This window comes from Neophocaena asiaeorientalis, unplaced genomic scaffold (assembly GCF_003031525.2).
Source record: "Neophocaena asiaeorientalis asiaeorientalis breed wild unplaced genomic scaffold, Neophocaena_asiaeorientalis_V1.1 scaffold177, whole genome shotgun sequence".
NCBI classification, from domain to species: Eukaryota; Metazoa; Chordata; class Mammalia; order Artiodactyla; family Phocoenidae; genus Neophocaena; species Neophocaena asiaeorientalis.
The window spans coordinates 23189988-23213470 of record NW_020172779.1 but is presented as its reverse complement, the minus strand read 5'-3'; the positions used below and the strand labels follow the sequence as shown (position 1 = coordinate 23213470).

Genomic DNA, 23483 nt, shown 5'->3' with positions numbered 1-23483 from the left:
GCCGCGCTCAGAGGCGCGCCGCCCGCCGTGCTCAGCTGCTGCGGCTCCACGGGGCCCGCGCCGCTGAGGCCAAGGCCAAGCCCAGGACCGCACCCGCACCCGCACCCGTGCCCGCACCGCAGCAGGAGCCCGACCCGGGCTGGGGCGACCGCATTCCCTTGGAAATCCTGCTGCAGATTTTCGGGCTGCTGGTGGCGGCGGATGGGCCTATACCCTTCCTTGGCAGGTACCCCAGGACCATCGCGCACAGCGCCGGGTCTCAGGCTGACCTCTTAGGCACTCAGCGGGTGTCTGAGCGCCCACACACGCGTCTCAGAGAGCGCAGTCTCTCAGGGCGTCCAGTTGGAATCCCAGGGGCCCGACCTTGAACTGAGGGGTCCGCAGCGTTGTGAGAGTTGGCGGGGGGCGGGTCCCTCCTCTTAGAAAACCCCATAGTGACAGCCATTGAGGGCGAGCACCGACCACAAAAGGCCCGGCCCCTCAGGAGAGATTTTCTCCCAGGGCTGCACGCGTGTGCCGCCGCTGGCACGAGGCCGCCTCCCAGCCAGCGCTCTGGCACACCCTCACCCTGTCACCCCTGCTGGTTGGCCGCCCCGCCAAGAGTGGGACCAAGACTGAGAAGAAGCTTCTTACATCCCTGGAGTGGCTTATGCCCAGTCGGTGAGCAGTTCCATCTCTTTCTTATCCCCTCATTCCGCTTGTGTGTTGTGTGAAAGCCCCAGGCCCCCTCCTGCCTCCCTGCACGAAGGTGATGGGTGGGGAGAAGGCTGGCAGAAGGGGCAGCATGGGAACACTGTGCAGCTCTGCCTCTGCTGTCGGCCCAGGTTCTCACAGCTCCAGAGGCTGACTCTCATCCACTGGAAGTCTCAGGTACACCCTGTGTTGAAGGTGAGAGCTCGAGGCTGCCCTGCACACCAGCCATGACACTCTGGGGTTACCCACCAGGGAGTGGGTCAGGTACCGTGGGGCCCAACGATGCCCCACGAAGATGCCTGCTTGGTTCTCCTTTCCTGGCGTGTCTTCCAGCAGGGAGGTGTGAGAGGTGGGAGCACCCAAGTAGGCCTGGCATGGCCAGAAAGGAGACCATTGCTGAGGCAGTAAAGTGCGGTTGGCATCAGCCATTGGTCCGTTTCCCTTGTGGACCACAGCCTGCCCTCCCCCAACCCCAACTGGCCCTCTGTTTTCCACAGCTGGTTAGCGAGTCCTGTCCCCGGCTCACCTTCCTCAAGCTTTCCGATTGCCACGGTGTGACCCCTGACACTCTGATCATGCTAGCCAAAGCCTGCCCCCAGCTCCACAGCCTGGACATACAGCATTCCACGGTGAGCCCAGGAGTCCCCAGGGGCCCCAAGGAAGCCTGGGCTGCGTTGACCGGTACCTCTGTGCTGGGTCTCCAGGTGGAGTCCACGGCTGTGGTAAGCTTCTTGGAGGAGGCGGGGCCCCGAATGCGGAAGCTGTGGCTGACCTACAGTTCCCAGACGACAGCTATCTTGGGTGCACTGCTGGTAGGTTGGTCACGGGCAGAAGCAGAGCTGGGTGCTGAGCCAGGGACTGCCAGGCCTCCGACCCTGTGTTCTCCCCCACCTCTACAGGGCAGCTGCTGCCCACAACTCCAGCTCCTGGAGGTGAGCACAGGCCTCAACCACAACAGCACTCCCCTCCAGCTGCCTGTCGAGGCCCTGCAGAAAGGCTGCCCCCAGCTGCAGGTACCTGCCGCCCCACCCCTTCCACCTGTCGCCCCCTCCCCACCTGCAGCCTGGGCCTCGCTCCCAGGTGTTGCGGCTGCTGAACCTCATGTGGCTTCCCAAGCCTTCCGGGCGAGCGACGACTCCTGGCCCAGGCTTCCCCAGCCTCGAGGAGCTCTGCCTTGCCAGCTCCACCTGCAACTTTGTGAGCAACGAGGTCCTGGACCGCCTGCTCCACGGCTCCCCTCACCTGCGCTTGCTGGATCTCCGTGGCTGTGCTCGAATCACACCTGCTGGCCTGCATGATCTTCCGTGTCAGGGTCAGCGCTCCCCTGGTGGTGGCTGGGCAGGTGGGATGTGGGGATTCTTGCCCACCCCACAGCTCATGCCCATTCCTCTCACCTCCAGAGCTGGAGCAGCTTCACCTGGGCCTGTATGGCATGTCAGACCGGCTGACTCTAGCCAAGGAGGGCAGCCTTCTGTTAACTCAGAAGTGGTGCCACACTCTGCAGGAGCTGGACTTGAGTGGCCAGGGCTTCAGTGAGAAGGACCTGGAGCAGGCCTTAGCTGCCTTCTCAGGCGCCCCTGGGGGCTCGCACCTGGCACTGTGCTCCCTCAACCTCCGGGGCACCCGGGTCACAGCAAGCACAGTCAGGTCAGCATCCCCACCCCCGCCAGTTCCTTGCAGCCAGTATGGCTTGATCCCCTGTTCTGCCTGGCTTGCCAGCTCCAGGGGTCTGAAAAGGGAGCCCATACTGGCCCAGCCCCTGCTTGGGGTTGGCCTTAGGGACACCAAGGGTACTGGGCTTGGGCCTTGATGGCTGTAGGTGGCAGAGCCAGCTGCGGTGCAAGGGTAGAGAGGGCTCCTTAGACTGGCTCAGCCATGCTGTGCCTGGGTCTTCTTGGGGCCAGTGGCTCAACCTCCCATGGCCTGCACTGCTCCCACAGCTCTGTGATCAGCAACTGCTCGGGTCTGCTGTACCTCAACCTGGAGTCCTGCCGCTGCCTTCCCCGGGGCCTGAAGCGGGCCTACCGGGGCCCAGAGGAAGTCCAGTGGTGCCTGCGGCAGCTGCTCACCAGCCTGCCCCCTCCCAGCTAGGCAGCTCCAGCCAACCAGCCCTGCCCTCACCCCTTTCCCATTTTTGAATGTGTGGGCGTTTTGTTACAATAAAACATTTTTAGGAACTCATGTGTGGTCTTTGGGATCCCAGTGAGAGGCTAGGGGTTGTCCCTGAGGGAACTACTTGGGGCTACAGCTGGCCCAGAACCTGTGTGTTGCGGCGTTGGGGGCAGCCCCCTAGGGCTCCTGAGTCAGCCTGTGGCCGGGCCTTGCCTGCTCAATCCTGGGCTCAAATCTTGGACTGAGTGTGAGTGTGTGTGTGTGTGTGTGTGTGTGTGTGTGTGTGTGTGCTTTCCACCCTCAGGGACACTAAGGTGAGCTGTCTGTGTTTGTATATGAGGCTCTGACCCGGGCAAAGGCGGCAATGGAGAAGGGGAGGCCATGCTCAGCCACGGGGCTCGTGGTGGGGCCCCTGCCTACAGATTCCTCTCCAGCTCAGGCCTGGGATGTCCCACTACCCCACCCTTCAGGTGAGGACTGTGAACCAGGCTGTGCAGGGGGCCTCGGGTGGGGTGGGGCCTAGCGGGGGAAGTGCACGCCCACCGCAGGGCCGGGCCGGGCGACTCCCTGGAGACGGGAAGATCAACAGGACGGCCCTAATAGAACCGCCACCCAGAGCTTCTAGAACCCGGCGCAGCCCAGAGCTTCTAGAAGCCGGCGTCGCCCAGCCTAGACCGCCACTCGGTGTCGCTCCCCTGCCTTCGCCTGAGAACTGCTCCTTCCTGGACCGCAACCCTGAAGGCTTTATTCTCCCAGGTATGAGTGTGGCTGTGAGCAGTGGGCAGTGGCAACAGACGAGCCGCACAGCTGACGGTCTGTACCCGACCCAGGCCCCCAAGGGCCGGTTCAGCGGCCTGCCTACGACCGCCGGCAGCAAGCCCTTCCAGCTCTGGGCCCAAGGACTCTTCTGCACCGAGCGCAACCTGGCCAAGCGCCTCAAGAACAACAGTTTCTACCCGTTCACGCAGCAGCAGCCCAACGGTGAGGGCGACACTCAGTTGCCAGGGGACCAGAACCCGGCGGAGCGGCGACGCGGGGCGGGGACTGGAATCTGAACGGGGCGGGGCCGGGCCGGCTGCGGCCTTCGCGGGCGCTGGAACTGCAGGCTGGACCCCGACAGCGGCCCCGGGCCCTGCGGCCGGCGGGCAGTTCCGGGCCCAAGCCCTGGCACTTCCACCTCGGGCTGCGAGCAGGGTCCCGGTATCCTCACGCGCCTCTGCCGCGCCGCCCCCAGTCTTCGTGCTCGAGTACTACCTGGACACGCTGTGGAAGGGGATAGGACTCCTGGCCCAGGCTTCCCCAGCCTCGAGGAGCTCTGCCTTGCCAGCTCCACCTGCAACTTTGTGAGCAACGAGGTCCTGGACCGCCTGCTCCACGGCTCCCCTCACCTGCGCTTGCTGGATCTCCGTGGCTGTGCTCGAATCACACCTGCTGGCCTGCATGATCTTCCGTGTCAGGGTCAGCGCTCCCCTGGTGGTGGCTGGGCAGGTGGGATGTGGGGATTCTTGCCCACCCCACAGCTCATGCCCATTCCTCTCACCTCCAGAGCTGGAGCAGCTTCACCTGGGCCTGTATGGCATGTCAGACCGGCTGACTCTAGCCAAGGAGGGCAGCCTTCTGTTAACTCAGAAGTGGTGCCACACTCTGCAGGAGCTGGACTTGAGTGGCCAGGGCTTCAGTGAGAAGGACCTGGAGCAGGCCTTAGCTGCCTTCTCAGGCGCCCCTGGGGGCTCGCACCTGGCACTGTGCTCCCTCAACCTCCGGGGCACCCGGGTCACAGCAAGCACAGTCAGGTCAGCATCCCCACCCCCGCCAGTTCCTTGCAGCCAGTATGGCTTGATCCCCTGTTCTGCCTGGCTTGCCAGCTCCAGGGGTCTGAAAAGGGAGCCCATACTGGCCCAGCCCCTGCTTGGGGTTGGCCTTAGGGACACCAAGGGTACTGGGCTTGGGCCTTGATGGCTGTAGGTGGCAGAGCCAGCTGCGGTGCAAGGGTAGAGAGGGCTCCTTAGACTGGCTCAGCCATGCTGTGCCTGGGTCTTCTTGGGGCCAGTGGCTCAACCTCCCATGGCCTGCACTGCTCCCACAGCTCTGTGATCAGCAACTGCTCGGGTCTGCTGTACCTCAACCTGGAGTCCTGCCGCTGCCTTCCCCGGGGCCTGAAGCGGGCCTACCGGGGCCCAGAGGAAGTCCAGTGGTGCCTGCGGCAGCTGCTCACCAGCCTGCCCCCTCCCAGCTAGGCAGCTCCAGCCAACCAGCCCTGCCCTCACCCCTTTCCCATTTTTGAATGTGTGGGCGTTTTGTTACAATAAAACATTTTTAGGAACTCATGTGTGGTCTTTGGGATCCCAGTGAGAGGCTAGGGGTTGTCCCTGAGGGAACTACTTGGGGCTACAGCTGGCCCAGAACCTGTGTGTTGCGGCGTTGGGGGCAGCCCCCTAGGGCTCCTGAGTCAGCCTGTGGCCGGGCCTTGCCTGCTCAATCCTGGGCTCAAATCTTGGACTGAGTGTGAGTGTGTGTGTGTGTGTGTGTGTGTGTGTGTGTGTGTGCTTTCCACCCTCAGGGACACTAAGGTGAGCTGTCTGTGTATATGAGGCTCCTGGGCTCAAATCTTGGACTGACTGTGAGTGCGTGTGTGTGTGCGCGCGTGTCTGTGCTTTCCACCCTCAGGGACACTAAGGTGAGCTGTCTGTGTTTGTATATGAGGCTCTGACCCGGGCAAAGGCGGCAATGGAGAAGGGGAGGCCATGCTCAGCCACGGGGCTCGTGGTGGGGCCCCTGCCTACAGATTCCTCTCCAGCTCAGGCCTGGGATGTCCCACTACCCCACCCTTCAGGTGAGGACTGTGAACCAGGCTGTGCAGGGGGCCTCGGGTGGGGTGGGGCCTAGCGGGGGAAGTGCACGCCCACCGCAGGGCCGGGCCGGGCGACTCCCTGGAGACGGGAAGATCAACAGGACGGCCCTAATAGAACCGCCACCCAGAGCTTCTAGAACCCGGCGCAGCCCAGAGCTTCTAGAAGCCGGCGTCGCCCAGCCTAGACCGCCACTCGGTGTCGCTCCCCTGCCTTCGCCTGAGAACTGCTCCTTCCTGGACCGCAACCCTGAAGGCTTTATTCTCCCAGGTATGAGTGTGGCTGTGAGCAGTGGGCAGTGGCAACAGACGAGCCGCACAGCTGACGGTCTGTACCCGACCCAGGCCCCCAAGGGCCGGTTCAGCGGCCTGCCTACGACCGCCGGCAGCAAGCCCTTCCAGCTCTGGGCCCAAGGACTCTTCTGCACCGAGCGCAACCTGGCCAAGCGCCTCAAGAACAACAGTTTCTACCCGTTCACGCAGCAGCAGCCCAACGGTGAGGGCGACACTCAGTTGCCAGGGGACCAGAACCCGGCGGAGCGGCGACGCGGGGCGGGGACTGGAATCTGAACGGGGCGGGGCCGGGCCGGCTGCGGCCTTCGCGGGCGCTGGAACTGCAGGCTGGACCCCGACAGCGGCCCCGGGCCCTGCGGCCGGCGGGCAGTTCCGGGCCCAAGCCCTGGCACTTCCACCTCGGGCTGCGAGCAGGGTCCCGGTATCCTCACGCGCCTCTGCCGCGCCGCCCCCAGTCTTCGTGCTCGAGTACTACCTGGACACGCTGTGGAAGGGGACGCTGCTCTTCATCGTCTGCTGCTTCCTCGTCAGCTTCGGGTTTGTGAGCGAGGTCTGAGCTCCTGGGCCCGCCCCCCACGGCCTTCCTACTCTGGGGGCCGGACCCCCACTCGGTGCCCCGCCCCCGGGTCCCGCGGCGGCTCAGAAAGTCCCCGCGGCGCCCACAGGTGCAGAAGCAGGAGACTTGGGGCTTCCCTGCCTACGGCGTGGGCGTGGGCCTGTGGCTCATGATCTCGTCGCTGCCGCGGCGCCGCCTGGTGCTGAACCACGTGCGCGGCGTGTACCACTTCTCCATCCAGGGCCGCACCGTGTGTCAGGCCCCCATGCACCTGGTCTACGTGCGCTTGGCGCTCAGCTCCGATGGTGACGCACGGGGCGGGCCGCGGACTGGGGGATGGCGTGCAGGGGAAGGGGAAGCCACGTGGGGTGGGGAGTTTTTTGGGAAGGAGCTTCTTCCAGCTGGTTCTGTGCGGCCACAAACTGGAGCCGCTGGTGCTGGTGCAGCTGTCGGAGCGCTACGAGGTGGGTCCCTCCCAGCCCGCCACGGGGTCCCAGACACGCTCCCTTCCCCTCCTTGGTTCAACATGACGCCAGCCACTGTTTAGGGTCTTAAGATAGGGCCATTTCGCAAGTGGAGAGTGCATACAACGGGGACCTGGCCCAGGCCCTCGAGCTGGGAGCCAGCGGAGAGGGCGCCGGGGCTGACGGGCAGGGCTGGAGGTGCGGTCTGGCCAAGGGGAGGGGACGCCTCCGGCGCAGCTCTTGTTCAGGCAAGAGCTGACCGCCACCCGCTCGCACAGCAAATGGAATACCTCGGCCGTCATATTGCCCGGAAGCTCAACATTAACTACTTCGACTGCTTGGCCACGTCGTACCGGCACGTGGTCCGCCACTGGCCGCCGGGGGCCGCCTTCAGCCCGGGCATCCTAGGACGAGCGGAACTCTCACAGGTCAGCCCAGGCCTTGTGACGCTGCCAGCTGGCGCCCACCCCTCCCCCACCCCGGGACTGCATTCTCCCTTCCCCTCCCATCTCCCGCCTCCACCTGACCACTGGCCTTCTTCTCAATAAAGCGACCTCCTGCTCCAAGCCTGCTCATTTCCTCCGTGCGGTGGGGGCTGCCGCCCCAGGGCCCTCCCGTGGCGCACACCTCGCAGGGCCCCAGGGAGCCTTTCAGGGAGCAACCCCGGAGTTTGGGTTGGAAAATGGGGGTCGCAGTGGGACTGAGGGTGACAAGTAGCCAGGCCTCTAGAACACGTGTGGGACACACTGCCTCTCTTGGTCAGTAGCCGCGAACTGGTCCTTCCAGGCTTCGGAAGTGCTGACCAATGCGCAGGATCCAGGAGTCAGAATCTGATCTGTCCAGTCTGGGTCAGGTGCTGTTCTAGTCCAATCAGCAACGGGATGGGGGCAGCGCTGAAGGTCCGGCACTGTGCCTGGGCTGGATCCTGCACTGGACACTAGTGGAGTTTCCCCTGCGGAGCTCTAGGCCAGAGCTCAAGGCCTGCTGGGGAGTAGACCCACCACATCCCTGGAGCGTGCTCCTGTCTGCCTGCTGGAACCCCAGTCCCATGTTCCCTGTCCAGCAGGTGTTCTTGCCTCCTGGGTGCTGGAAGCTGCTGTGGGAGCAGAGAAGGCACCTGGGTCTCCCTGTCAGCATTTTTCCTCAGGGCCATGCTCACGACCCAGGTCTTTGTGCATTGTATCAGCTGAGTGTCCCTGGAACCAGAACCAGCTGCATAATTTGCAGGGCCCCATGCAAACTGAAAATGCAGAGGTCCTTGTTAAAAAGTTATTAAGAATTTCCAGATGGCAGCACAAGAACATTAAACCAAGTGCACCCGTTAGTGCTGGGGGCTTACCTGCCCACCAGCCAGCAGGCTGAACAGCCAGGTGTGTAGGCATCCAGCCCCACCCACCAGCAGGTTGGCACCAGACCTGTGCCCCACAGCCAGCCCCACCCACCAGTGAGCCTGCACCCTCTGCATGAGGCAAGGTCTGGCAGCCAACTGGTCCAGGGGCCAGCCCCATCTACCAGTGTGCCCACAGTAGCAGGCCCTGCCACAACAGAAGGGCCCTTGCAGCCCACACAGAGGGCAGCCCTAGAGCATACAGCTCTGGTGACCAGAGGGGAGTGTGCTGCTGGGTGGGTCGCATAGGACATCTCCAACCTAAGCCACTTTTCCAAGATCAGGAAACATAACTGACCCACCTAATACACAGAAATAAAAACAGAGAATTAGGCAAATGAGGCTACAGAGGAATATGTTCCAAATGAAGGAACAAAGGCACTACAAAAGAAGGAAATTACAGGCCAATATCCCTGATGAACATAGATTAAAAAAAATCCTCAATAATATATTAGCAAACCAAATCCAACAATATATTAAAAGGATCATACACAATGATCAAGTGGGATTTATCCCAGGGATGCAAGGATGGTTTAATATCCACAAATTAATCAATGTGATACACCACATCAACAAATTGAAGAATAAAAATCATATGATTGTCTCCATAGATGTGGAAAAATCTTTTGACAAAAATTCAACATCCTTTTTTTTAAAAATTTGTTTATTTTTAATTTATTTATTATTTTTGGCTGCGTTGGATCTTCATTGCTGCACGTGGGCTTTCTCTAGTTGCAGCCAGCGGGTGCTACTCTTTGTTGCAGTGCATGGGCTTCTCATTGCAGTGGCTTCTCTTGTTGTGGAGCACGGTCTCTAGGCATGCGGGCTTCAGTAGTTGTGGTTCGTGGGCTTCAGTAGTTGTGGCTTGCGGGGTCTAGAGTGCAGGCTCAGCAGTTGTGGCGCACGGGCTTAGTTGCTCCACGGCATGTGGGATCTTCCTGGACCAGGGCTTGAACCTGTGTCCCCTGCATTGGCAGGCAGATTCTTAACCACTGTGCCACCAGGGAAGTCCTCAACATCCATTTTTGATAAAAACTCTCAACAAAGTGGGTATAGAGGCAACCTGCTTCAACATTATAAAGGCCATATAAGATAAGCCCACAGCTAACATTATACTCAACGGTGAAAAACTGAAAGTGTTTCCTCTAAGATCAGGAACAAGACGAGGATGCCCACTCTCACCAATTCTATTTAACATAGTATTGGAAGTCCTAGCCAGAGCAATCAGAGAAGAAAAATATTTAAAAGTAATCCAAATTGGAAAGGAAGAAATAAAACTGTCGCTGTTTACAGATGACATGATGCTATACATAAAAAATAATTTAAGACACCACCAAAAAACTATTAGAACTAATAAATGCATTCAGTACAGTTGCAACATCAAAATTAATATACAGAAATCTGTTGCATTTCCATATGCTAACAAAGAACTGTCAGAAATAGAAAGTAAGAAAACAATCCCATTTACAATTGCATTAAAAAGAATAAAATATCTGGGAATAACCCTAATTAAGAAGGTAAAATACCTATGCTCAGAAAACTATAAGACACTGATGAAAAAAATTGAAGATGAGGGACTTCCCTGGTGGCGCAGTGGTTAAGACTCCAGGCTCCCAATGCAGGGGGCCTGGGTTCGATCCCTGGTCAGGGAACTAGATCCCACATGCATGCCACAACTAAGAGTTCATATGCCACAACTAAGGAGCCCACATGCCACAACTAAGGAGCCTGCCTGTTGCAACTAAGAAGCTGGTGAGCCGCAACTAAGGAGCCCGCCCGCTGCAGCTAAGACCCAGAGCAACCACATAAATAAATAAATATTAAAAAAAAAAAAAAGAAATTGAAGACAACACAAACAAGTAGAAAGATATACTGTGTTCATGGATTGGAAGGATTAATATTGTTAAAATGTCCACACCACCCAAATCAGTTTACATATTCAATGCAGTCCCTATCAAAATACCAATGGCATTCTTCACATACCCATTCACAAAGTATGTCTAAAATGTGTATGGAAATACAAAAGACCCCAAAGAGTCAAAACAATCTTAAAAAAGAGAACAAAGCTGGAGCATTCACACTCCCTGATTTCAAACTATACTACATAGCTCCAGTCATCAAAACAGTATGGTATTGGCACAAAAACAGAAATATAGATTAATGGAACAGGATAGAGAGCCCAGAAATAAATCCATGTGTACAAGGTCAGTTAATCCATGACAAAGGAGGCAAGAATATACAAGGAGGAAAAGACAGTCTCCTCAATATGGTGTTGGGAAAACTGGACGGCTACATGCATAAGAATCAAACTGGATTACTTTCTCACACCATATACAAAAATAAGCTAAAATGGATTAAAGACTTACATGTAAGACCTGAAACCATAAATCTCCTAGAAGAAAACATTGTCAGTATGCTCTTTGTCATCAGTCTTAGCAATTTTTTTTTTGATACGTCTCCTCAGGCAAGAGAAACAAATGCAAAAATAAACAAATAGGACTACATCAACCTAAAAAGCTTTTGCACATCCAACAAAATGAATAGGCCACCTACTGAATGGGAAAATATATTTGCAAACGATATATCTGAGAAGGGGTTAATATCCAAAATATACAATGAACTCATACAACACAATATCAAAAACAAACAACTCGATTCAAAAATGGGCAGAGGACCTGAATAGAGATTTTTCTAAAGAAGACATACAGATGGCTAACAGGCGCAGGAAAAGATGCTCAACAGCACTAATAATTAGAGAAATGCAAATCAAAACTACAGTAAGGTACCACCTCACACTGGTCAGGATGGCCTTCGTTAAAAAGTCTACAAGGGAAAAAAAAAAAAAAGTCTACAAGGGCTTCCCTGGTGGTGCAGTGATTAAGAATCCGCCTGCCAATGCAGGGGACACGGGTTTGAGCCCTGGTCCGGGAAGATCCCACATGCCGCGGAACAACTAAGCCCGTGCGCCACAACTACTGAGCCCATGTGCCACAACTACTGAAGCCCGCGCGCCTAGAGACCGTGCTCCGCAACAAGAGAAGCCACTGCAATGAGAAGCCCGCGCACTGCAACGAAGAGTAGCCCCCATTCGCCGCAATTAGAGAAAGCCCACGCGGAGAAATGAAGACGCAACACAGCCAAAAATAAATAAATAAAAATTTAAAAAAGTCTACAAGTAACAAATGCTGGAGAAGGTGTGGAGAAAAGTGAACCCTCCTACACTATGGAGAACAGTATGGAGGTTCCTCAAAATAGAACTACCATATGATCCAGCAATTCCACTTTCAAGTATTTTTCAAAAGAAAGAAAAATACTAATCTGAAAAAATATATACATTGTAAATATTTTCTCTAAATTCTTCTTGAAAGTACTCCCTGGTACTCTGTCCTGCGAATCCTGGCCACCCCGGCCTTCCCAGACACCCAGCTCTGTCTCTGAACTTGGGGAGTCCGCCCGGGTGGCCCACCTGTGCCACAGCCTGGACACACTCTCTAGGCAGTGACCTGGGGGATCATAGGGCTCACCTTGTTTGTCACCTCTCAGGGGTCACTGTCCTTCATTGCTGATGCCCAATGTCTTGAGATCCATTGCTTCATCTATTTTGCCTAGTTTGTTTTTTTTGAATGGGAACCTGTTTGTGTCCCTCCTCCCTTTTGTTATTTTAAAAAATTAATTAATTAATTTATGGCTGCATTGGGTCTTCGTTGCTTCTCACGGGCTTTCTCTAGTTGCGGCGAGCGGGGGCTACTCTTCGTTGCGGTGCGCGGGCTTCTCATTGCGGTGGCTTCTCTTGTTGCGGAGCGTGGGCTCTAGGCGTGCAAGCTTCAGTAGTTGTGGCTCGTGGGCTCAGTAGCTGTGGCTCGCGGGCTTAGTTCCTCCGCGGCATGTGGGATCTTCCCGGACCAGGGCTCGAACCTGTGTCCCCTGCATTGGCAGGCGGATTCTCAACCACTGCGCCCCCAGGGAAGCCCCATTTTGCCTAGTTTTTTAGCTGTTTCAGGTAGGATGGTAAATTTGGTTCCTGTAACTGCAGTCTGTGCTGGAAGTGGACACTCGTCCAAGTTTCTCTGGAGCTCAGCTACTCTGGCGCTTAAGTCGAGGTCTGACCCTCAGCACTCTCTGTACTTTGGCTGCAGAGCTGGGAGCTGCCACCAAGGGGCTGGGCTTTCCGTGGCTAGGCCAGGCTCTTGGCCTGTCATCACCCTTCCGCTGGAGCCTCACCAGAGCTGAACCACGGCCTCGATCGCGACTTTTGCTCCTGCACGTTTGAAACGCCAGGCCCTCCAGCCGCTGGTGCAGCCGTTCCTGCTGTGTGATGCCCGCTCACTACGGGGGAAAGTTTTAACCACTGGACCCCGGCCTTGTGCCCCGGTCTGTCCGTGCCCCACCTGCAGCCAGCCAGGCAGTGAGCGAGTCTGCCTCAGTCTAGGCTGTCTTGGACCACTCCTGACTTCAACTCCCTGCCCGGGCTCTCCAAGAGGGAGACACTGAAGCAGAGTGGGCAGGATGTGCCACTGCGAGGGCTCTGGGGTCGGAACATCTTGCTAGAGGCGCCCGCATCGGGCTGAGATGCCAGGCCTTTGGCTCCTGCATCGCCCAGCCCTTCGATGCCAGCCACCACGAGAAGGCTGGCACATGGGGCCAGGGGCAACCCCTGGAGCCTCTGACAGCTGAAGTTGTCCCCTGCAGGCAATGGGACCAGAGTCCCTCCTGGGTAGACGATCAGGGCAGTGTGTCACGTGTGCACCACCGAGAAAAGTCGTAGGAGTGGCTACGGGACGGGAAGAGGCCAGCTAGTGTTCAGAAGAATGACCCACTGCCCTTGCTGAGGAAGTGTGGTCCTCAGGGGGCCAGGCTCCTGGGAGAGTGAGAAGGTGGACGGACGGGCAGCAGAGAGGATGTAGTGAGCATGGTCATCTCTCTGGGGCAGAGCCGGGGTAGGGGGTTGCGGGGGAGCCATGGGGGCGTGATGTTCCAGAGCAAAGGTTGAATGAAAGTGGCAGCCCGATGGAGAGGACAGGAAGGTGAGGTTACGGAGGTCCACACTGTATCAGGAAGTGCGGGGCTGCCAGGCCACCACATGCCAAGCTTCTGTGGAGCGTAGGAGGGGTGGCAGTCCACTCCCTACTGCCAGAGCCTCCCCCTGGTGGGACTGCCCTGCAGTCCCTCTGGTCACTTTCTCCCTGCTTCCTCCGCCCCCCCAGGCCTCACTCTCCTGCCTCTGCTTCCTCCGCCCCCCCAGAGCTCACTCTCCTGCCCCCCCGCCCCCACGCCGTGTCTCCTTTAAAATTCCCCAAAGAACAGTCCTGTAGGGGACACTAGTGGCCTGTGTCTGGATAGGACAGATGCCTGTGTTGACTCGGGAACACGGAGGCGTCTGAAGCGTATGGGAGGTTCCAGCTCAGGCTCAGGCTGAATGAGACCAAGGCTGTGAGCGAGTCGGGCAGTTGGATCCCTTGGACTGAGGAGGGATCTGGGCCACTTTGGGGCAGCTGGCCTCTCATATAGCCAGCTGGAGACCCTGGACGCAGGAGGCTAAGGGGACACCCTGCCCCAAACAGGAAGGGGGCAGGGCCCAGTCATACCTCTGGTGCCCCCAGGTAGGGCTGGACGGACTCACAGCACGAGGCTGGGGCTCCATCACACAACAGCCAGGCCGCCTGCTCTCCCGTCTTTGTTTAGCTCCTAAGGGAAGAGTGGCGCTTTGCGATGGGGGGAGGGCAAAAAGGAAACCAGGCTGGCCGTGAACTGGTCTTAGGTGGTGGTGGTGACAGTCACATGGTCTGACTCTCTACACTTTTGTGCATGTCTGATATTTTCTATAATTCTGAAAACACTGAATTTACATTTTCATTGTTTAATTTGCATGACTTTTCTGGCGAGGCCTCGTTTCTTGTGTAGTAAATCTCCTGTTAACCCCTTGGGAGTACCAGCTCCTGCTCTGTACAAGTTCACCTAATACTACTTGTTCCTACTGTCAGAATAGTAACCATTGCTGAATTTACTGCACTCATTTTCTACTACCTTGATATTCACCCTTTGTTTTTCCTGGTCTTTTTCAGGTAGCCGGTTTCAGTTGCCTCGTGGTCTGGCCTCCCTGCTGCGGCTCAGACCTCCCATCCCAGCAGGTCCGCCTCAAGCCCTTGTTCCAGTGAGCCCCTCCCAGCACACATCACTGGTTTAGGAGTAAAGCCCCCCAGTCCTGACACCCTCCCCCGGGGCCAGGCTCCAGCATCCCCCGACGCCCTCAGCCCCGACCGCGGCCCCTCCTCCCTGCTCCCTTCCCGCCAGCCTTCTCCGGGGCTGCTTTTTCTCTCCCCGCCTCACCCCAGGCCTGGAAGTGCCACGACCCCTCTTCCTGCTGCAGCCTGCAGCCTGCAGCCCCTGCTTCCCACAAGAGTCCTGGTTGACGCGTCAATCGCCCGTCGGCCACACCCACCCCCCACCCCAGTCCTTGCCGAGGCGTCGCCGCACCGCTGCATCAGGCCTGAACTCCCGTGGGCCACCCTTCAGCGCCCTGCCCCTCGGTGTTGACCTCTTCTTCCTGCCAGTGACCTCATCCTCTGCCTCAACGACGCCCTGGACCCTGTCACCTCCAGGAACCCCCCAACCCCGCCCCGGCATCTCGGTTCAACACCGGTTCCCTGCCCATCACCCCTCCCAGCTCACTTCTGCCTCCAGCGCCCCACAGCCCCAGGATGACGTGTCATCACCCTCTTCTCATCTGGTTTAGATTCCACAATCACTGCCACCCCTACCTTGCACGCCCCTTGATTCACATGCCTCTCAGTAGCTCACCTGGATAAACTCAACCCCTCTGCTTTCCCTCACTGGCCTCCCTGCTGTTCCTGAAAGACACAGAATCCCATCACCTCTGGAATAGAGGCCAAAGCCCATAACCACCTCACAGGCTTAGTCTCTGCCCCCTTCCTCTCCTTCTTCAACTTGTTACTGCTCTCCCTCATGCACCTGCCCTTCTCTGGCCTAGGGTTTCTGCCCACACTCCTCCCACTGTGGCCTCAGGACCTTTGCACGGGTTGTTTCCCCCAGCACTGTTCGGTCTCAGTAGCCCTCCACTGCTTATCTCCTCCCAGTCTTTCCCGTGCCTGCTCTCACCGTCCAAGCTTTCACTGGTTCGCCTGTTTCCTGGGCTGGACTGTGGGCTCTAGGAGCACAGAGATCAGTGTCTGCTGCCCCTGCTTCAGAGCACAGATTGATGTTCAATATAGGTTAGGGGGGTGAAGGCAGAACTGGTTCCAGATACGCCCACTGGGGCAGAGAGTAGGGCAGAGGGGGGTGAGACGGTGACCACGGGCCCAGGGGTGGGCACACACAGGGCTCCTGGCTCTGCTGGGGGCACGGTGCTTGGGATACAGCACTGGGGGTCCCCGCTTAAAGTCTGGCTCTTCAGTAACATGAGACCTGCCAGGCCTGGAAGTGGCACACACGGAAGCAGAGGAAGGTGGCGGAACATAGAACCAACACCAGATCCTTCCCATTTGACATGGATAAGGGGCTGGGCCCAGCTGTTGCAGTGTGAACCTGGGCAGGGTGGGGCTGGTGGACAGAGACCCTGAGGCCAAGAGGCTCCTCGGGGTGTGGTCCCTGCATGGGCCTCGAGTGCCACAGTGCCCCGCAACCCACTGGGTCCGCCGGAGGCCAAAGTGGCCTTGCCTTGGGACCCACTCCCGTCTCCTGCAACAAAGCCCCCTATACCTCAGCTCTCGGTGGGAGAGACTCAAGGTGGCCTCCGGTGCAAGGGGGCTGAAACTTTCCAAAGGGGTTAGTATCTCCAGCTGTCCTTTCCCAGCCTCTCCTAGCTGGACCCCACCATGGGGCACAGTTGTTAGGGGAAACACTGACTGAAACCGCCTGCCCTGGCCAGGCAAAGACAATAACAGTTTGCATGAGTTATTTTACGACAGGAGATCCTGGTAAGGAACATGGAACTAACAAGCCACCACTAACCGGAAGAATACAGGAAAGGTCAAAAGGAGACACCAGTCCACGTGTCCTACCAACCTCCCAGAATCCTCCTCGCTGGAACCCATCTTGGCTGAGCGGTTGCATGTGTCACCAGAAAGTTCCCTGAGTCAAAATGATCGGCCAGGGCTTCCCTGGTGGCGTAGTGGTTGAGAGTCCGCCTGCCGATGCAGGAGACAGGGGTTCATGTCCCGGTCCAGGAAGATCCCACATGCCGTGCCATGGCCGTGGAGCCTGCGCGTCTGGAACCTGTGCTCCGCAACGGGAGAGGCCACAACAGTGAGAGGCCTGCGTACCGCAAAAAAAAAAAAAAAATGATCGGCCAGAAACAACCCAGAAAGTAACCCCATCACCATAAGGCCCAAGACTGCGAGCCACGTGGCAGAGCAGCCCTCCTGGGGTCCCTTACCCTCCTGCTCTCCGCCTGGGCGCCCCTTCCCAATAAAGTCTCTTGCTCTGTCAGCACGTGTGTCTCCTCGGACAGTTCATTTCTGAGTGTTAGACAAGAGCCCGCTCTCGGGCCCTGAGAGGGGTCCCCCTTCCTGCAACAAATGGCAACTCTGGTGGGATCCCTTCTTTGCTACGACTGACATCCTGATCACTCGGGGTACTCGGGGACCAGCTCGCCCGCAGATGGACCAGACCCAGCGGCCACAACTGGGACCCTTTTGTTCCTGGTCTCCTCCTGACGCAGACGACTGGCCAGAGTGCTCCGACCGGGTAAGGAGCAACAGACTTTATTGACCTCTTCCCCTACCCCCTCTCTTTCCTCTTTCAACCCCTCCTATCCTACCCTTTTTTCTTCTGTCCTGGTCCTGGACGCGGGAGTCTGGTTGAAGGGCCTCGGAGCCTGATCACCTCCGGTGGGCAGAGAACTCGAACTCTGGCTCTGGTGTGGTCTGGTCTCTGGTTTCTGGTAGGGCCAAGTTCCCGTCCTCCCTTCCTGGAAGCCCAGGGAAAATTCCCGTAATGGTTGGACGTCTGCAGGTGGCTGGAGACGTCTGTAAGGCCACCCCTTTTGTCCCCCCTCTTTCCCCTCATCTTTCAACCTGGCCTCCTCTCCTCCCTTTGAAATCTCTGAAGACCTGAGATATTTCTATTTACTCTGTTAGTACTCGGATCTGAAGTTCTGTGTCTCCATAGGAGGTTTTCTGAGAGTCTTCAATCTTTTTTTTTTTTTTTTTTTTTTTTTTGTGGTACGCGGGCCTCTCACTGCTGTGGCCTCTCCCGTTGCGGAGCACAGGCTCCGGACGTGCAGGCCCAGCGGCCACGGCTCACGGGCCCAGCCGCTCCGCGGCACGTGGGATCTTCCCGGACCGGGGCACGAACCTGTGTCCCCTGCATCGGCAGGTGGACCCCCAACCACTGCACCACCAGGGAAGCCCTGAGAGTCTTCAATCTTGTATTTAAGGGAGTGTCTGATTAGGATGGCCGGGCCTGTGTGTGTGTTTTTTTTGTTTTTTTTTTTTGTGGTACGCGGGCCTCTCACTGCTGTGGCCTCTCCCGTTGCGGAGCACGGGCTCCGGACGCGCAGGCTCAGCAGCCATGGCTCACGGGCCCAGCCACTCTGTGGCATGTGGGATCTTCCCGGACCGGGACACGAACCCGTGTCCCCCGCATCGGCAGGCGGACTCCCAACCACTGCACCACCAGGGAAGCCCAAGTAAAAGAATTTTAAATGTAAGTGGGCGCAAAACTTGAATTTGGCTTTTCTCTCTCTTAAGAGGACAAGATTTCTTAAAATGTTGAACTGTGTTTGATAACAGATTTCAAGTTTCTTTACCTTTTAAGTGATCTGTTCTGTATTTGCCTTTGAAGTCTTTATTGTTACTTTGGCTAAGTGAATAACTATTGTTTCACAGACCTTTCATCCTTCGTGACTGAGTGTTCTAAACCCTTTTTAATTTTTTTTGACAAAACTTCCTAAATCAAATTCTAATGAAGTCCTTTTTTTACCTCTAGCTAACTCTGGGATGCTTCAAAGGGCCCTTGAAACATCCCGAAGAAAAATATTAAACTAAGTTCATCTGGTATGTTAAGTTACATGGGAAGTATTGTCAAATGAGTAATAAATCTTCTTAGGTTATATTGTATGGTAAATGTTATTAATATAGATATCCTAGACATTATAGGCAGTTCCTAAAATTCTGACATGTCCTGGTAAAATGTTCTCAGTCATTATGCTAGCTATTATCTTAAAGTGTTGTATGTCACAGCAGTAATCAAGTTTCTTTGTCAATTGTATTGTAATCAGATTTAAACGTGCCTTCTTAAGTCTTTTGTCATTATAGACAGTTATGGTTTCACTCGAATGCCTTTGCAGAAATGCTTCCTCTTCAAGAAGATTTATAGAAAGGACTTTTGGATAAATACAGGTTTCTGACTTTCAGACCATAATGCTGAACTGGGTAACAAATTGAAGAATTCTAATGGAAAACCTGATGGCTTCAAAAAGTTGTTAACAAAAAGGGTTAGTTACGTAGGACTGAGTGAACTGGTGAATACGGTTATAATTTTTATGGTTTCTATCTGAAAAATTACTGGTTTAAATCTGTGTTTTCCAGGTATACAGAAACTTTCCCCTCAAACTCATTGACTTACAGAAATTTGGTAAATTATACTTTTGTAAGCAGAATTGAAACATTTATCTTTTCCTATCTGCTCCCTCCAGAGACTGGAAACTCTTAGGTTCCCAGCAGCTTTGTCAGATAAATTAGGAAGGCTACCTCACTAGCAGGTACAGAAATCCCAAGGTATTTTGGAGACCTCGAAAAGGGAGGAATTCACCTATATTTGTTAGGCAAAAATCTGTGATAAGCCCTTGGCATGACTTTCCTAGCCCTGAGAGGTCTTTTAAAAGTCCAGTCTGAGACTCCTTATAAAAATTTCAGCAAGTCTATATGATCAGTTACAGTTATATAAGTCATCAGGCCGAGTACTGAGACCAGACTTATTCTGCAAACAAATTAGTCTTAATTTGGTTACATTTGGTAGAAAAGAGGGTAATTTTAGAGAGAAAAAGATTATGTTTCAATGAATGTTAAATCCCGCTTTTGTTAATGGAGATCTGTATTTACTAAGACTCACCTCCCAGATAGTTCTTTGCTGTTATGTTATATTAATGTAAAATTTAATTGAAGGCCACTCTAAGTTCGTTTCTGAAGCATATCTCAGTAATCTATCTTTGGCTGAAGATCAGATGCACCACAACCTGCGACTGGGGGATTATGCGTACTGGAAAAGACATAATTTAAAAAACTATCTCCAACCCGGACGGAAGGACGCTTATCAGGTACTCTTAACTAGCTCATGCACAGTGAAACTGAAGGGAATTGACTCGGATTAATTTCCACTCATAAAGGGTCCCTGCACTGGACTGGCCTATAGAGAGGACGGCTGACCTCAAACCCACCTTAAGGGGCTTCCCTGGTGGCGCAGTGGTTGAGGATCCGCCTGCCAATGCAAGGGACACGGGTTCGAGCCCTGGTGCAGGAAGATCCCACATGCCGCGGAGCAACTAAGCTCATGAGCCACAAGTACTGAGCCCGCGTGTCACAGCTGCTGAAGCCTGTGCGCCTAGAGCCCGTGCTCTGCAACAAAGAGAAGCCACGGCAATGAGAAGCCCACACGCCGCAACAAAGAGTAGCCCCTGGCCGCCACAACTAGAGAAAGCCCACGTGCAGCAATGAAGACCCAACACGGCAAAAATAAATAAATAAATAAATTTTAAAAAGAAAAAAAACTCACCTGAAAACAATGCTCAGAGGAGAAACTACACTCACACTAGGGCAAGAAGATGACAACATCAGAAGCAGACAGATTGCCCAAGATCCTCGACCCGACTCATACAATCATTTCTAATGTTTTCCTGACTTCTTGCATATGAATCAAATGTTCTCCTATCACGGGCACGATCCTATGCTGGTTTTAAAAATCAGTCCAATTGTTGGGTTTGTGACCAATTACCTGTGTCTAGTACTTCTGGGTTACCTTGGTGAATTTCTCCACTCCAAGGCCCATTGGTTGGCCCTGAGGAAATTTACTTTATTTTTAAAACATTTTTAAAATAAATAAATAAATTTAATTTATTATTTTTTTAATTTTTAAAAATTTATTTTAATTTATTTTTATTTTTGGCTGCATTGGGTCTTCGTTGCTGTGTGCGGGCTCTTCTCTGGTGGTGGTGAGCGGGGGCTACTCTTTGTTGCGGTGCACAGGCTTCTCATTGCAGTGGCTTCTCTTGTTGCAGAGCACAGGCTCTAGGTGCGTGGGCTTCAGTAGTTGTGGCACAGGGGCTCAGCAGTTGTGGCCTGCGGGCTCTAGAGTGCAGGCTCAGTAGCTCGGTAGTTGTGGCGCATGGGCTTATTCGCTCTACAGCATGTGGGATCTTCCCAGACCAGGGCTCGAACCCATGTCCCCTGAACTGGCAGGCGGATTCTTAACCACTGCGCCACCAGGGAAACCTGGAAATTTACTTTAAAAGAAAAATTATAGTCACGTTCAGGTAACTATTGATATTACTAGGTAGAATCCCTTCACCTGGCCAATTAATAATGCCTGCTCTGACCCTGGCCATAAACACGAGTTTTCTTCTGTTACTCAAGCTCATTCAGAGCAACAAGCAGAGTTTCCGCCAAGGAATAAGGCCTCCCGCAATCATGGGCTGGATTTATGTAGTTAACACCAGGCTGTGGTAAGTTAAGTTTAGAGGCTCCTCTATGTTGGGAACAATTAAATCTTACTAGTAAGGAAAATCAGTCTAGTAACACTAGGAAACTGGCCTGGGGGCCTTATGGACAACGCCAATATATAACTTCCCTTAAAGATAAGGATTGGTACGGAACAGACTAAGTCAGACGAACTGGGATATGCTGGGCTGCACCTAATGGAAGTTCTTGACTTATATTCTTGCTTATGAGCTTACTAATCTGCTAGCCATATAATTTTTTTATATTGCCTGTTTTACAAAATTGTTGTTTCTTGCATTACCAAATGTGTGACTGAGCCTCTGACAAAATGATAATATATAGTTCCGCATAAGATCAACGACGGTAATAGTGTAAGTCTGGATATGGGAAGGAGCAGCAAGAGGGAATATTGTCCTGCACCATAAGAGACTAGACTAGACAGGCAGTCCAGAGGCTTTTGGGCTACTCGTAAGGCCTAGTCCAATAAGAGCGGCACACTGAGTGGCCTGTCAGTGAAATCTTCACCGGACCTGGGAATACACATTCCTAGCACCGTGGGATGAAATGGTCATGAAATGCCCCCCAAACCATGCTGAAATTTATGACCCTGAAGGGGATCTGCCAACTGAAAATTGCCGTCTGCCTCTGCAAGGATTAAGTCAATGGCCACTACAGCCACTGAGCTTCAACACCCCCTGAAAGGAATTCAGGGTAGAGATCAGGAATGAGGCGCTCTGTGCTCTGAGAAAACCTGGCAGGACAGGCCTTCAGATAGTGAGGTATTTTCAGAAGATTTTATGAGTCCAAACTCTTGCATCTTCTCATACCTAGAGAAACACTAACATCATTAATGGTGACATCTGCTTTGGCTATGAAGGAGAAAATTACAATTAAAAGTCAAAATGGAGTAGCTATGGTTCAGACATCCAAGGAAATAACTAGCTGACACTATGGGTGTGATTTCAGACAAGTCCTTGTATTGCTGAAAGTCACACATCCTGCAGCCCTCACCCCAAATTTTGATCAGGTGGAGACAGACTTTTACTCTATGAGGCAACACTATGCCCCCTCTCAGCAGGAAGTAGTTACAGAAGAGACCTCTGCCCCAATCCCCAAGAAGTATCTTGAGTACGAAGTCTCTCAAGGGGGAGTTGTTAGGGGAAACACTGACTGAAACCGCCTGCCCTGGCCAGGCAAAGACAGTAACAATTTGCATGAGTTATTTTACGACAGGAGATCCGGGTAAGGAACACGGAACTAACAAGCCACCACCAACCGGAAGAATACAGGAAAAGTCAAAAGGAGAGAGGAGACGCCAGTCCACACGTCCTACCAACCTCCCAGAATCCTCCTCGCTGGAACCCATCTTGGCTGAGCGGTTGCATGTGCCACCAGAAAGTTCCGTGAGTCAGAACGATCGGCCAGAAACACCCCAGAAAGTAACCCCATCCCCATACAGCCCAAGACTGCGAGCCACGTGGCAGAGCAGTCCTCCTGGGGTCCCTTAACCTCCTCCTCTCCGCCTGGGCGCCCCTTCCCAATAAAGTCTCTTGCTCTGTCAGCACATGTGTCTCCTCGGACAGTTCATTTCTGAGTATTAGACAAGAGCCCGCTCTCAGGCCCTGGGAGGGGTCCCCCTTCCTGCAACACAGTGACCTCGACCTCAGGGTGCTTGAAAGGAGGTGGGGTGGAGAGGACTAAGTAATTGCTTCCGAGCCGCATGTGTGCTCCACAACCTGGCCTTTTCGGACTGATGGCCAAGGCCTAGGCCCAGCTGCCCCTCCCCGCTGGGCGCCCCGAGGGGCTGCAGGCTCTACCCCGAACGAGTGCGAGCGCGAGGGCGGCCTAAATGATCCCCTTGGGAGCGCCTGGGCCGTAGGACACATGTGTCGGTGCTCTGACGCCCGGTCGGTCAAGAGGGTTGGGAGCCTGGGGACGGGGAAATTGACAGACAGGCAGGGTCTGGGACAGCGAACCAGGAATGGAAGAATCGAGAAGCTGGATGAAGGAACAGAAATGAGGGAAAAGCGAAGGGCGATGGAGGAATGGGACTGAGGAAACAGGTGCAGAGGGAGGGACAAAGGACAGGGTAGGGGAGTGGAAGAATGAGGGAAGGGGTGGAGGAGCAAAAGTACACGGACAGAGCGACAGGGCCACTGGGATAACGGAAGGGGACAGGGACGTGGTCCGAGAGCAGTACTGGGGCGGATTGTTCGGGAGGCGAGGAACCCAGGGTGAAGGGAGTGCGCCTGGCCCGTCCCGCTGGCGCCCCGAGGGTTAGCCCGGTAATTAGGCCTCGGTCCAGATGGGCCCCCCCAGTCCCGCAATCAAAATGCTAATTGGGCCCGTGCCTCCGGCTGCGCCTCTGCCGGGCCCCCCTGGGAGGGGGCAGGGACGAGTGGCTCGGCCGAGGGGGATCCCCGTCCCCGCCCCCACTGCGGGCCCCGCCGGCTGCGGC

The 23483-nt window shown here is 55.0% G+C and overlaps 2 protein-coding genes across 2 annotated transcripts in view; both read left to right on the top strand.

The window, feature by feature from the left end:
* Nucleotides 1–2874, top strand: part of FBXL6 (F-box and leucine rich repeat protein 6) — a 3387-nt gene extending 513 nt beyond the window's left edge. The window contains exons 2-10 of the mRNA XM_024741035.1: nucleotides 6–226; nucleotides 502–660; nucleotides 825–888; nucleotides 1191–1322; nucleotides 1398–1505; nucleotides 1593–1706; nucleotides 1774–2005; nucleotides 2094–2340; nucleotides 2634–2874. Coding sequence (XP_024596803.1) covers nucleotides 6–226; nucleotides 502–660; nucleotides 825–888; nucleotides 1191–1322; nucleotides 1398–1505; nucleotides 1593–1706; nucleotides 1774–2005; nucleotides 2094–2340; nucleotides 2634–2784 — 1428 coding nt within the window. The 3' untranslated portion in view covers nucleotides 2785–2874. The remainder of the gene's footprint in view (nucleotides 1–5; nucleotides 227–501; nucleotides 661–824; nucleotides 889–1190; nucleotides 1323–1397; nucleotides 1506–1592; nucleotides 1707–1773; nucleotides 2006–2093; nucleotides 2341–2633) is intronic.
* A 2917-nt stretch (nucleotides 2875–5791) lies between these two features.
* Nucleotides 5792–12763, top strand: CATSPERQ (catsper channel auxiliary subunit theta). The gene is made up of 6 exons (XM_024741034.1): nucleotides 5792–6149; nucleotides 6403–6497; nucleotides 6613–6842; nucleotides 6895–6967; nucleotides 7246–7395; nucleotides 12749–12763. The coding sequence occupies exons 1-6, from the start codon at nucleotides 5927–5929 to the stop codon at nucleotides 12761–12763; spliced, it is 786 nt and encodes a 261-aa protein (XP_024596802.1). The 5' UTR covers nucleotides 5792–5926.
* The last annotated feature ends 10720 nt before the right edge of the window (nucleotides 12764–23483 follow it).

Coding starts and splice junctions, on each gene's coding strand:
- CATSPERQ (XM_024741034.1), top strand. CDS start 5,927: ATGAGTGTGGCTGTGAGCAGTGGGCAGTGGCAACAGACGAGCCGCACA. Junction 6,498..6,612: donor GCTTCGGGTTTGTGAGCGAG/GTCTGAGCTCCT, acceptor CGGCGCCCACAG/GTGCAGAAGCAGGAGACTTG. Junction 6,968..7,245: donor AGCTGTCGGAGCGCTACGAG/GTGGGTCCCTCC, acceptor CCGCTCGCACAG/CAAATGGAATACCTCGGCCG.